Source organism: Sorghum bicolor, chromosome 10, assembly GCF_000003195.3.
Source record: "Sorghum bicolor cultivar BTx623 chromosome 10, Sorghum_bicolor_NCBIv3, whole genome shotgun sequence".
NCBI lineage: Eukaryota > Viridiplantae > Streptophyta > Magnoliopsida > Poales > Poaceae > Sorghum > Sorghum bicolor.
This window is the reverse complement of record NC_012879.2, coordinates 5,340,202-5,355,096: the sequence shown is the minus strand read 5'-3', so window position 1 is coordinate 5,355,096 and position 14,895 is coordinate 5,340,202. Positions and strand designations below refer to the sequence as shown.

The window sequence follows — 14,895 nt, the reverse complement described above, 5'->3', positions numbered from 1 at the left end:
ATAAACTGTACGACAAGTATGAATCTAAGTTTGGTGCAGCTAGGACCACCCATCCATCTCGACTCATAGGTAAGAGGAAGCAGGCATGGGACAAAATATTTGGAGTATCAGTTTCTTCTAGTCCTTCAAGTGTTGGATCATATGTTGTGGCTCCTGGTCTCTCTGAGCTCACTGTTTACCTAGACAGTGACAATGTTGTGCCCTATTATGATGAATTTGATGTCCTCAATTGGTGGCATAAGCATAAACTAACTTATCCAATTCTCTCTACCTTGGCTAAAGATATTTTGACTGTGCCTGTCTCAACTACTTCTTCGAAGTCTACTTTTAGTCTTACTAGCAGGATCATTGAGGAGCGTCGACGGCGATTGGGCACAGACACTGTGAAGATGTTGATATGCTGTAAGGACCGGGAGCTTGGCTAAGAGAAGGGACATCATACTGTGGAGGACAAGGAGTTGGAAGACTACTTCAAGAACCAATTTCTTAATGATGAAGCTGGTGGTTCTGTTGTTTGAGAATTCTGCTTATAGAATCTAGAGTTAGACTTAGAGTGTGAGGCAGAGAGGCTGAGACTTTTGAGCTACTTGGTTTGTAATAACTTTAAACAATTGAACTTTTAATTCAATGAGCTGGCCATACTCTTTTCTTTCTAGAATTTTATCTCACGAGGTGCGAGTTTTATCTAGAAAGGTTTTTAATGAGGCGGCATTGCACGAACAACTCAAATATTTAATTATCTTGCCTTTCATGTTTCTTTGAGACTTGAATTATGGTCTAGGTATAAAGTACTTGTGAAGTTTGAATTTTTGCTTTCAACTTTGTATTCTCCCTTGAATTTGGGGTTTTCTATATTGCGGGCTATGAGTTGGCCCGATGCATGATTGGGTCACGTGCTCTTCGGGCTAGTACGGCCTGTAAATCGGCCCACGTGTCGTGCCTGGGCCGACCAGCAGGCACGAAGGACTATACAGGCACGACACGGAGGCACTATCGGGCCATGCCTAGCACGGGCCCGTGTTATACTGGGCCATGCCGGCCCGTTGCTCAACTTTAGCCGGAAGTCACATGCTACAGTGGTTGTGCAGTGACCAATACTCACGGCTCCAAAAAAAAATGTAATTCTCACCTCTCGAAGAGTCAATCAATTCAAGTTACGATTGAAATTATATAAAAACATGTTGGCACTTATAAAACAAAATAAGTATAGTTAGATTAGTTATAAAGTATTTTCATAATAAATTTATTTAAAGATATAAATACAAATATTATTTTGTATAAACTTACTCAAAGTTGAGTTAGTTTGATCGGCATGCTTTTTATAATTATATTTTTTTCTAGATAGAGGGAGTACTACTAGTATAGAACAGTTGGAGCGCCGAGGAGCCAGGATCGATACTCGTGGTTGAGGAATCTTTAGGGTTATATGTTACCTGATTACCTCTATCCTGTGATAAGTGTACTTCTATTAGTTCAAAATATACTATAAGCATATTTCTATCCCCCAACCCACCTAACACTAGCTAGTAGGCTTAGATTATTATTCCCACTTTCTGAAGTGCAATTATTGCATGTTTGAGAACACCTTTTCTACAGGGACACCTAGCTATGTCATTCTTCTATAACACTAATTTGTCCAAATCGCTCCCGGCCCATAGGGAGTCGAGACAAGGACCTAAAATGATACTAGAGCCACCAAACCAAATCAATTAGAGGTCTATTCGCAAAGAAAATGTATAATACACACAAGAATTTTAATTTAACTTCATGATAAAATTTAATAAGATTAAAATTTGAAAACACAAATCTATATTTATGGTCTCATGAGATATGGGCCACAAACATAAGCGGCATAACTTTAAAATATTTCAGAGCTGGAAAAACAAAGAATATAGATGGAGAAAATCATACAAAGTAATTAATAAATTTATCACGAATGTATAAGGATTAAGAGTTTGTATATGTATGTTGTGTTAGAAACTGAAGAGAGAGAGAGAGAGGACAAGGGTAACTATATTTTTTAATTGTATGTATGAAGCATGAACTTTTAGATTCGTGCGGAAGCATGTGGTGATGCCTTACACTAGTAGAATCGGGCTCATAGCTAGCGCCCCCCTTTTTATACCACATACGGTTCCGGTTACGACGCGTATGTGGTATAAAAGGGGCGGTGTCAGAGCTCCCAACCGCCTGTGCAAACGGATTATCACAGGCGGTTGGCTTTGATCTATGATCTACGTTTGGATTTGTATGCAGAATGTTCTAGATGTATGATTAGTTTACTATGTGTGTTGCTCTTTTGTGAACACGCACAGAGCACAATTGGCATTGTTTGTTAGAATCACACAAGAGAGCAAAGCATCAGGCCGCTTTTCCAGTTCCAGGGCCAGTAGTTCCCATTCTTCATCAGAAAAGTTAGCCTCAACAACTCCGTTGAGTCTACAAGGAGAAATCATTCCTTCCGGCACCGATCATTGCAGCCTTTGGAATTTCTGTCCCTTTATTAGTACTTGTGAAGGAATGTGAGCAGCTGATGAGTCTTGAAAATTGCCGATAGGGTAGCTCAGTGAAAGCAAGAAATTTCTGTCCGTCCTTTTCGAGTTTTGACTGCACATTCCGGCGGCTTGCATTGGCGTCGGCCTCATCACCGGCAGTGAACAGCGATGGACGCATGCATGGAGGATGGAGCACAGGGGTAATTAGTCAGCAGATGGACGCATCAATCAGATTCAGCAGCTACTAGTACACTAAACATCTCCATTGGCGTATGGCCGGGGTGCGTGGTCCGCATCAGTATTATACTTTTTTGAGAGTTTCCAGGCGTTTTCCATGACACTGTGTCACTGTCCCTTGAACAGCCACGCGTCGACCATCTTAATCGTCCAGAGACCAGAGCAAACAAAACTTCAAACAACAACACAGACAACAAAGCGCAAAGAGCTGTACACCACACTCACAGGTTCCAGGTTCAAGGCCGGTCGACATGGTGAAACGATCTTTGCTTTTCAATTCGAAAAAGAGCTTGGTTTGTGCCTTTTCAAAGATCTAGCTTTCATGTCATGGAACGCATGGCTGTCCATGAATCATAACTCAGGAGCAGCATAATGAGTCGCCGATCAGTGTGCATGAGTAGTCGGGTACACACTACACTCCTGTAATCAGTACACTTCTTCCTTCTCCCACCAAACGCAATGCATGACATGATTGGCTCATGCCTCATCCACGACACACTCTAGCTCAGCTCAGAGCTGCATGCGAACGATTATCTTATTTGTTTTCAACAGACGAATATATGCTCGGTAGGTGCCATGTCCTGGCCAGAAGCAAAGCATTTTTTGAATTTTTCCTATAGTCTATACACTGATCTGTTCGTAATTAAGCTATGACATCGATCGTATCATGAAAGAGGGATACGTTTTTTGCTGGAAAATGGGAGATTATCACACGGTTAGCACGTAGTTAGGCATATATAGGCACATCACAAAAGGTCGCATCATGGGGATACTTGAGGGCGACTGTATCATGCAGAAGTCCATGCATTCGGTTGGGGGTGGTTGGTGCTGATTTTTTACTTTCCAAATAAAAACAAACAAGTTGATAGTGATTTTGACTGCTATGCAGAGTAGTTTATCAAGACTGAACACGACTAATTAGGGCAGCGCTGGTTCGGTGTTTTAGCATCATTTATGGGGTCTAAATTTACAGTACGTGGCCATTTCTCCAACCTTTCAGGAAAAATGATAGTCCTTGTGTCTTTTACATTTCTGAAAAGAAATAAGGGTGCAATGTAACTTTGCTTGACGACGCACGATTGTAAGTTTCATCAAGAACGAAAAGACTTTCACCGTGAGGAGCTTATCAAGGCGACAATGGAAAAGAGTCCCAGTTTTTGTGCCTCTTGTTCCACATGTTTGGCTTGTTTCACTCAAATGAAGCGTGAAGTTGTTTTCAGCTGTTGTGGCACTCTTTGTAGTTGTTGCTTTTGCTAGTTTTCCACCAATGAACGGTGCAGCTGTACAGCTTTCTGGCCTGTTTTTTCCCTTAAAACTAGAAACCCTATTTCTTCTTTTCTCCATCCAATAAAACTCGCAACAAATCTCTTTCCATTATTCAGGGGGGAAATCACGAAAAGAATGTTTCTCCATTTGCGCTAGATACCTTCTTTAATTTTTAGCTTCTTACATGTCCGTGAACAAATATTTGCAAGAATCCTTAGGAAACATATTTTAGCTTCTTATATTTCCATGCATTTCTTGTATTTTAAAGTGAAAACCATGCCGTTCAATTGCAGAAGTGGGATAGGAAACATAGGTACTGTTTGGCACAGCTCAGCTTCACCACTGAAGTCCTTTTTTTTTAGAAAAACTGTTTTGAAAAAGTTGTTTGACAAAGTAGCTTCACCAATAGCTTCATGCATAGATGAAAGAAAGAAATAGAGAGAGAGAGCTAGGATAAACTACTGTTTTCCAGCTTCATCTCAACTCATATATTTGTGAGAGAAGAAGAAAAATAGTTTTATCCATGAAACTGTTTTAGAAAAGAGTGCTTGGCAAAAAAAAAAGAACAACCCATGAAGTTATTATGAGCTGCGCCAAACAGGTCCATAAGAGTTCTGTTAGAATCCGCAATAGATACGGGCCTAGCTCATCCATGAGTGAGCATCACACTGGGTTCAGATCCACTAAAGTTCAAAAAAACTAATACATTAGGTCTAAAACTTAACCCAAAGGACTAGTTTGATAGCATTGTTCATGCATAGGCCATGTCCTACAACTACATACAGAGTAGAAGGCCGTGTCCTTCTAGTAATCAGTGAAACAATCATGGCTCCATAGGCGACGGGAGCATTGCAGTCTCTTCGTGGCTCAACACTAGAGAGGTTGTATATTTTTATTTGAGAGCAAGTCTCCGCGTCCTTACATGTTTGGTCTCCATGCTAGATCGAGTCAAAGATTAGGGAGTTATTAGGTGACGTGCAAATCATCACACTTTACCATTGACGACGGCTTGATCAATTTGAGATGCATTTATGTCAAAGTAACAGTGAAACGGGACAGCGATATATACAACAAGCTACACTAGAAAAAAATCTCCTCACGAAAATTTCTGAGAAAGAAAGAAAGAACATGTATAGTTCTTTATTTAGATAATGGATATATCCGGCTTCATCTATCGACTGATAGAATCAGGCCACTTATTACAAGTCACACTTATGGGCACTCACACAGGCTGTAAAAACTGTTTACAGCCGAGCAATTGGAAAAACAAAACGAGAATAAAAATTTGACTAAATAGGACCAATACGCTTAGTTGACAACCAGCCATTGGAACTAAAGAACTGCAAGGCCGCCATCTCTAGCTGACTTCCAACTAGGGTCAGCAGGTCCCTTATATCGTCACGCCGCTGTAATCTTGCAGTGCCGGTCCTACAATTTTGAGGGCTCTCTGGCGAATATATCATGACGACCCCTAAACTATAAAATTTTATAATAATATAAGCTAATTTTTTCGTATAGGGAAAACTAATCCAATCATATATAGACAAACTGCTCTTCTTGTCTTTTTCATTTTCTTTTTATGGTTCATGACAAATGTTTCTTAGGTAACATTCTAAAATTCTAACAGTTGACCTAAATTATAAGAAAAATATAACTATATGAGTATAAAGTACTAGACAAAAATTGAACAAGAAAAAAACCTAGTGCCTAGATAATTGGGACATGAACAAAACCAAAATTCACAAATCACAAAAAATAAAAAGGTAGAAGGATATGTTGTATTATATATTTAGGTTTGAGCCCCTATCCCGCGAGTGCCCTCGGCCGTTGCACCTCTTGCCCTTCCCTTAGGACCGACACTGAGTTCTTGGTATCTACATTCACGCAAACACAAATGGTGACTGAAAACACAAAAGTTACTTTACCATGGTCGTGCTCGGTCACGACCGCGCGACGCCCTCGCTCGCACCTGCGCCCCAATCACCCGAATATGACCGCGCCACCACTCTTCTTCCCCAACTCCGGCTGGGGTTCCGGCGGCCAGAAAGAGGCTGGGTGGCTTAGGGAGGGGCAGAGGCACCATGGTTGGGTGGGAGCTCGCTGTCACGGAAAGGGCAGGAGAAGAAAGCAGAGCAGCCACTAGGGCGCTAGGGTTCACTGCCGTGGAGCGGCAGGGCCGAGGACGAGGAGGGGGGGCGGGGTCAGCGTTGAGGAGGATGAGGAGAAAAGGCTCGATGGCGAAGGAGGTAGCGATGGAGGAGGCGTGTGGGAAGGAAGAAAGGAGCGGAGAAGGAGACCGACACCAGGTTGAAGATGGGCCCATAGTGCAATAACATCCTTCGACTGAGGCGTTGTTTAGATGCGAAAAGATTTTAGATTTCGCTACGGTAGCACTTTCGTTTGTTTGTGGCAAATATTGTCCAATTATGAACTAATTAGGATTAAAAGATTCGTCTCTTGATTTACAGTTAAACTGTGTAATTAGTTTTTATTTTTGTTTATATTTAATGCTTCATGCATGTGCCGAAAGATTCTATGACATGAAATCTTGAAATTTTTTTAGTTTTTGAGGTGAACTAAACAAGGCCTGAAAAATAAACTCGGACTTGGAATTGTTCAATGAATCGTTCAAATCATCTGACCCATCGATTGATAACAGTCTAACCTGTCAGCTTTCCTACACTCCCCTGCAGACTTCATCAGACGTCCTCTTCAACAACCGACAGCAACGGAGTGTAACGCGGTTTCCTTAAGGGCATATGCCCTCACTCTCTCACCCATTGAATTCGCATTGAGAAGTGTGCAAACACACATCTCAAAGCAGATTCGTATTGAGATGTGTGTTTGCACACTTTTCAAAACGAATTCAATGGGTAGAAGAGTAAGGGCACATGCCCTCAAGAGCAAAGAAAAACTTTACCAGTGTACTACCACCCGCGCTTTTCTCAGTGGGCTCTCACTCTCTAACCGTCACACTAATTACAATTTACAAGGTACAAGTACACCTCTATTTAAACCCCCCGAGCAACCATCATCATTCAACAGCTGCTCAGCACCACCCTGAGAGCAATGGCGCCGACGGTGGAGGTGCTGACGTCGGAGGTGGTCGTCCCGGCCGAGGAGACTCCGGCGGGCAGTATCTGGCTTTCCAACCTGGACCTCGCCGCGCGCCGCGGGTACACGCCCACGGTCTACTTCTTCCGGCCCAACGGTGACCCGGGGTTCTTCGCGGCGGACGTCGTCAAGGGCAGCCTCGCCAGGGCGCTGGTCCCGTTCTACCCGCTCGCGGGGCGGCTCGGGGCCGACGGCGCCACCGGGCGCGTCCAGGTGGACTGCACCGGCGAGGGCGCGGTGTTCGTGACGGCGCGGTGCGACTACGCGCTGGACGACCTGATGCGCGAGTTCGTGCCGTGCCGCGCCATGCGGGACCTGCTGGTGCCCCCGACGCCCGCGCCGAACCCGCCGTGCGCGCTCCTGTTCGTGCAGGTCACGTACCTGCGCTGCGGCGGCGTCGTGCTCGCGCTGTCCATGCACCACTCCCTGTGCGACGCCCGTGGCGCCGCGCACTTCCTCGAGACGTGGGCGAGCATCGCGCGCGGGGACGACGCCGCCGCGAACGCTCCCGTGCCGCCGTGCTTCGGCTACGGGCTGCTCGCCGCGCGCCCGGGCCCGGCGCGCGCGGTGCTGTACGACCACCCGGAGTACAAGCCGGAGCCTGTGTTGGACGCCGTCGCCGCCGCCGCGTCCGACGACGACTACGCGAGCGCCATCATCGTCATGACCAAGGCGCAGGTGGGCGCGCTGAGGGCGCGGTGCCCGGGGGCGTCCACGTTCCGCGCCGTGGTGGCGCTGGTGTGGCAGTGCGTGTGCCGCGCGCGCGCGCTGCCGCCCGGCGCCGAGACGCGGCTCTACTCCATGATCGACATGCGGTCGCGCCTGGACCCGCCGCTGCCGCCGGGGTACTTCGGTAACGCGGTGGTGCGCACGTCGGTGTCCGCCACGGCGGGGGAGGTGGTGGGCAACCCCGTGGGGTACGCGGCGCGGCGCGCGCTGGCGGCGACGAGCCAGGGGGACGACTACGCGCGGTCGCTGGTGGACTACCTGGAAGGCGTGGACGCCATGAACCTGCCCCGGAGCGGCATCTCGCGGGCGCACCTCCGCGCCATCAGCTGGGTGGGCATGTCGCTGTACAAGGCGGACTTCGGGTGGGGAGCGCCGGCGTTCATGGGGCCGGCGCTCATGTACTACAGCGGCTTCGTGTACGTCATGAACGCGGCCGGGAAGGAAGGTGCCCTCGCGCTCGTGCTGTCGCTGGAACCGGAGACCATGCCGGAGTTCAGGAAGGTGTTCGCCGAGGAGCTCGCCGGGCTGGAGGTGCTGTAGTGCAGTGCAGACATGCATATAGCTCCGAGGAGCAGCTAGCCGCTAGTGCATGGTTGCATGCGTGGAACGTACGTGTGGTGATTATATAGACATGACACGTATGTGGAACGTGACGTGTGTGTGTGTGCGCCAGCGAGCGGAACTGCGTAGATACAGTATTGCTGTTGATCCATGCCCATGCCAGGTTATTACGAACGTCCATGGCGCATGTGCTACTACTCCTACATCGTAAATGCATGTGAACGAGACTGTCCAGCTCTAGACTGTGCAGTCTTTGGATGCTTCATGCAGGCCTATATGGATGTTTATATTGGTTTTCATATAAATATATAGTACATGACAAATAAACAGAACACATATTTGGATATTTCAGTCCCATATATTTTTGTCACTCACCTAAATCTCACTTGTCGCTTCCTCCATAATCGAAAAAAAAAACTCACTTCCTCCATCACCTCAGTTCAGACCTCGGAGAGTTCCGTGTTCGGCTTGCTGAAATTTGGGCCTTGTTTAGTTTTAAAAAAATTTATAAAAATTTTCAGATTCTCCGTCACATCGAATCTTTATACGTATACATGAAGTATTAAATATAGAGAAAAACAAAAACTAATTACACAGTTTGGTCGGAATTGACGAGATGAATCTTTTAAGCCTAGTTAGTGTATAATGGACAATATTTGTTAAATACAAATGAAAGTGATACAGTGTCGATTTTTCAAAAATTTTTGGAACCAAACAAGGCCTTGATTGTTGTTGCTACGGATGCTGGTTTGCTGTTTAAGAAAATAGCTGAAGTAGTGCAAATAAATTATTTGGAAGGTTCAACGCCTCAGGAGAATATTCAAAGCCTATTTGGTTCCCCTTTGTTAAAATTTAGCCAACTAAAACTATTTTAGTTACTCTTGGTTAACTAGTATGACTAAATTACTTTTTTCTCTTTTCATTAGGTGTGTTTGGAAGTTTAACTACTAAATTGACTAAAGTTTAGTCAGATCTGCCCCTCGTGTCAAAGAATCAGCAAATCCGCGATCCACCCCCTTGCACACTGCAGGTACACAAAAGGATCCGGGATAATGTTCGATCATGGACTAATGGGTGCTTTCCAAATCACATAGCAGTGGCATAATTTTGCTAGCTTTCGTTGTCACAGTGGTGGCGCATGGTGGGTTCAGAAGTTAGGATGTCAGTTGAAGGCGGTAAGATCGTTCATACTGCTTTGTTTCTTGGGTGCCGTGAAAAGAGCTAAAGACAGAATTTTTTAGAGGAAGTTTAACCCACCAGTCCACCACACATGTTCTCATCATCAGAAAAATAAAGAGATGAAACTGAGACTTTGGTGGTGCTGATCGAGTAAGCGAGATCTTACCGACAAGACGAGAGTGCCTTTTTATCATGTTTTGGGCTTTGAGTGGCTTCCCTTGGGCCTCGGCTATGTTCTCGTTTTTTCCCCCTTAAATAACTTGTGCTTTGTTTTGGAAAACCCTCTTCAAACAGGCCTTCTGTGGGCCAGAACTTATTATGGGCTGGGATTTGATTTACAGATCCCCTCGGGGACTGCAGCGTGTTTATAAGCTCCAAATGAATTTTAAAATTTCAGCAATATAAAAGACTAGTTGAGGCTTCCATGTGTGAGTAGAATTAGGGCCCGTTTAAGTGGCTAAGTTTAATTATAAATATCTAAATGACCTAACTAAAAGACCAGCTACAGTTCAACTGAGTTTTGCAGTTTCAAAAGCTGAGTTTAGCTGAGTCTATTAGCCGAATGATCCAAACACCCCAGCTAAAGTTTAGCTAGAAGAACTTTTAGCTAGCTAAAATTTAATTTTAAAATTTTAGCTAGCTAAACTTTAGGATGGATCTAAACAGGGCTTTATATTGTTTTTTTTTTAAAATCCAGTACAAACGTGCACATGACTATAAAAAAACCAGCCCTTAAGAGTGTCTTCAAGAGATTAGCCAAATCATTGTCTAAAGGTAAATTTGGCTATTGTTGAAGGAAAAATATTTCCGACAGACTCTGTAAACGACTCTTCAAATTTAGTAGCTCTACATCCTACCTTATTCACTCTCTACTTTTGAATAGCCTACCTCACTAGCCATCATTTATAAAGTTTGTTGGAGTACTCTAAAAATTTTTTGTCAAATCTATTTTAGAGAGTAACTAAATTAATAAATTTGGTTAGTCTTTTTAGCTAATTTTTTCGAGATGCACTAAGATATACTGCCTTCCGCTCTAAAATAAGTGCGCTTATAGCACGTTGGTACATAGTATACTGTACACTTACATAATATATTGCTCTTAGCACCTCACTCTAGGGTTAGCTGATGACCTCACTCCTGAGGATGGTACATACGGTGATGGACTAAGGTCTGGTTTAGTTTAAAAATAATTTCAAAATTTTCATCAAATCGAATCTTTAGACGTATGCATGGAACATTAAATATAGAGAAAAATAAAACTAATTATACAGTTTACCTGTAATTTACGAGATGAATCTTTTGAATCTAGTTAGTTTATAATTAAATAATAATTATTAAATAAAAAAATACTACAGTAGCTAAAGTCAAAAAAAAATTCACGAACCTAAGTGAGCGACGTTTCTGCTCGATGGGGACGACCAAAACTCTGACCGCACTACCATGAGCAGCAGGCCGGCCGGCGGGCGGCGACCATTAGGCGTTGTATAGGGCCTTGTTTAGTGCGGTAGCATTTTCGTTATCGTAGCATTTTTGTTTGCTTGCGGCAAATATTGTTCAATCATAGTCTAACTAAAGTCAAAAAATTTGTCTCGTGATTTACAGACAAATTGTATAATTAGTTTTTATTTTTGTCTATATTTAATGTTTCATACATATGCTGTAAGATTCGATGTGACGGAAAAATCTTGAAAACTTTTTAGTTTTTAGGCTGAACTAAACAAGGCCTTAGTTCCGGTGCGGAGAGAACGAACCTACACGCACCACGTTACGGGGAAAGATCATCGTCCCATGACGCTGACATCACATCGGCCATCTATCTTTGAACGGAAATTGGATCTTCGTTCACAAGTACCACGTGCGTACGCGCGAAATATCCACGTCGAAGCAAGCGGCGAGCTAGACTGGTTAATTACATAGGACGACGACCATGACTGCCGATGATTGTTGCTGTTGTTATCTCGAGAGCGAAATGACAGAAAACGGAGGCAGCCAGCAGCAGGAAACGGGCCGGCCGGGGTCGAAATTTTCTGACCATTCCACACTGTGTCGACGACGGAGGTTGGTGAACGCCTCGCCTCGCCATGCGTGGTTGCAATGCATGCATCAACCGATCGTCACCATGAGCTGGCGCCTGGCCGCGCCCACCAACTGCACAGCTTGCCGCCGCCGCCGTCGACGTCGTCTCGAGTGTCGTCAATGGTCAACCGGTTAATTGGGGTTAATTTCCACTGATCTCGACCCCATGGTCACCGTAGAATGCAAGAAAATTAAAAGGTTCCCATGCTTTGGACGGGATGCTTTTCTTTACGTGTGCGGATGCACTAAACGGATCGCATGCAACTCCATGCATGCTGCTTCCGGTAGCGGTAGTAGGCTGCAGTGGGGACGGACGGGTCAGATTTAATTTGTATCCGGCAACTTTGTTGACGTACGGTCCGATTCGGATGCTCTGCTGGGAAATATTCTAGGTTTTCGTTATTGACGAAGCAAAGTTAATTAGCTACAGTAGGTTCTTGTCAACATCTCAATGATTTGCCGCTAAGATACCGGAAGGAGTGACTTGACAGGGTTGATCGATCAACGCGCGTTTTGCTAGCTGCAAATTACAGAAACGTGCGTTACATGCATGCTTTGATTTTCATGCCGAATGAAAACGTGATGGCGTGACAAGATCGATCGAGCTTATGATAATTACTCTCTGCACCAACCCACGATCAACAAGTCACCTGATGAGTAACTAATTAATAGATACAACGGTGGTACGGTAGGTGTCTGCTGCCAGCTGGTCAGGCAGGTGTGCACACAACTACTACACACATACACCTCCCACCAACCCCTCAGCATTTACAACAGTACTAGTACGTACGTAGTACGTAGTACGACGCATGCACGGTTACGTAGGCGTGCAATCTTCATCCTCATCCTCATATCGTCTGCAGCCTCGCGACCTCGTCGGCGAACACCTTCCTGAACTCCGGCATGCTCTCGGGCTCCAGCGACAGCGCGAGCGCGACGGCGCCTTCCTTCCCGGGCGCCTGCATCACGTACACGAACCCACTGTAGTACATGAGCGCCGGCCCCATGAAGACGGGCGCTCCCCACCCGAAGTCCGAGTCGTGCAGCGACATCCCCATCCAGCTGATGGCCCGCAGGTGCGCGCGCGAGATGCCGCTCCGGGGCAGGTTCATGGCGTCCACGCCTTCGAGGTAGTCCACCAGCGACCGCGCGTAGTCGTCCCCCTGGCTCGTCGCCGCCAGCGCGCGCCGCGCCGCGTACCCCACGGGGTTGCCCACCACCTCCCCGACCGTGGCCAGCGCCGACGTCCGGATCACCGCGTTCCCGAAGTACCCCGGCGGGAGCGGCGGGGCAAGGCGCGCGCGCATGTCCACCATGGAGAAGAGCCGCGTCTCGGCGTCGGCCGGGAGCGACCGCGCGCGGCACGCGCACTGCCACACCAGCGCCACCACGGCGCGGAACGTCGACGCGCCCGCGCACCGCGCCTTGAGCGCCGATACCTGCGACTTGCTCAGCGTGATGATGGCGCTCGCGTAGGCGGAGCCCGCGGCAACCGCGTGCTCCGGCGCCGGCTCCGGCTTGTACTCCGGGTGGTCGTACAACACCGCGCGCGTCGCCGGGGGACGCGCGCTCAGCAGCCTGTGGTCGAAGCACGGCGGCAGGGGCGCGTCGCCGCCGCCGCCGCCGCCGCCGCGGGCGATGCTGGCCCACGTCTCCACGAAGTGCGCGGCGCTCCTGGCGTCCACGACGGAGTGGTGCAGGGCGAGACCGAGCACGACGCCGCCGCAGCGCAGGCGGGTGACCTGCGCGAACAGCAGCGGGCACGGCGGGTTGGGCGCGGGCGTGGCGGGTACCAGCAGGTGCCGCATCTCGTCGCACGGCACGAACTCGTTCAGCAGCTCGTCCAGCGCGTACTCCGACCGCGCCGTCACGAACACGGCGCCCTCGCCCGTGCAGTCGATCTGGACGCGCCCCGTGGCGGCGTCGAGGCCGAGGCGGCCGGCCAGCGGGTAGAACGCCACCAGCGCCCGGGCGAGGCTGTCCTTGACGGCGTCGGCCTCGAAGAACTCCGGCTTGTTGTTCGTTCGGTAGAAGTAGACCGTCGGCGTGTACCCGCGGCGCGCGGCCAGGTCGAGGTTGGACAGCCAGACGGCGCCCGCCGGCGTCTCCTCGGCCGGGACGACCAGCTCCGTCGACAACAGCTCTACCATTGCCATCCGGTGCTACCCTGGGGGCTGTTGGCTGTTGCGTGCCCTGACGACGACGGTGGATTGTCTGCCCTAGCTAGAGCTAGCTAGCTGATGCTGCTGTGCGTGAGTTGTTCTTGCTGGCTTGTCTGCGTTTCTCTTGTTCCGCTGCTCTGCTGTGATCGATGTGGGGTTGGGATGGTGGCTTCATTCGATCTGCGAGGGTTATATATAGGAAGGGCTGAACGCCTGAACGGGCGCGGGGGTCGGGGGCGGTTGGACTTGGACTGGAACTGGGTTGGTGGTGGCGAATTCGTGGTGGCTGGGCGGCTGGATATGTTGTAGAAGTGCGCGCCAATTTCGCATGTGCAGAAGTAGTATGAAATTATTGACTCGGTTGACTGGATGCATGCTCCAAAGCGAGTGGAGAACCAAGACCTGGAAGTGGTATATATGCATGGCACATATTTTCTTGTCTGGGGTGTCTGGGGATGATGAGATGCTGTGAATTGTGATGCACGACAAGCAAAAAGACATACTTCTCCTCCGTTAAAAAAAACATTATAGTTCACTTTACTACCTTTGTTTTAAGTCACGCATATCTAACCTTGATTGACTTTATAGAAAATTGCACACCATCAGATTAGTTTTATTAGGTCAGTCTCAATAGAGAGTTTCATGTCCCAGTTTCCAACACATCAGATTTTAGAAACAGTGCAGAAGAGCTTCATAGGGATGAAACTCTCTCTACTCCCATGAAACTCTTATAATCTCTTTCTTTATTAATACAGTGCCACATCAGCATATTTAATGTACATGAAACTCTAATGAAACTTCATTAAGTCTGGCCTTAAAATCTTCACATAAGATATGTCTTGCAAGTGAATTGAGTTGAACTTGTCTATTAGCCTAGTCTTAATGAAGTTTCATACGCATTAAATAAGTTGATATGACATAGTGTAGATGAAGAGAGATAATAAAAGTTTAATATGATGAAATTAGTTTTACGAGCATAAAACTTGTCGATAATATTTTTTAATATATTAGATTCTTGGTAACTGAGACGTAAAACTCTTACCGAGATTGATCTTATGCTAATCCATTGTTGATTT

General features: G+C 47.0%; 2 protein-coding genes across 2 annotated transcripts; one reads left to right on the top strand and one right to left on the bottom strand.

Moving 5' to 3' along the window:
• LOC8076209 (hydroxycinnamoyltransferase 4) lies at nt 6,852–8,748 on the top strand. The gene has a single exon (XM_002437932.2). It carries the CDS (start codon nt 7,068–7,070, stop codon nt 8,379–8,381), a length of 1,314 nt encoding a protein of 437 aa, XP_002437977.1. The 5' UTR covers nt 6,852–7,067; the 3' UTR covers nt 8,382–8,748.
• Nucleotides 12,241–14,045, bottom strand: LOC8065424 (hydroxycinnamoyltransferase 4). Its single transcript, XM_002436567.2, has one exon. It carries the CDS (start codon nt 13,811–13,813, stop codon nt 12,506–12,508), a length of 1,308 nt encoding a protein of 435 aa, XP_002436612.1. The 5' UTR covers nt 13,814–14,045; the 3' UTR covers nt 12,241–12,505.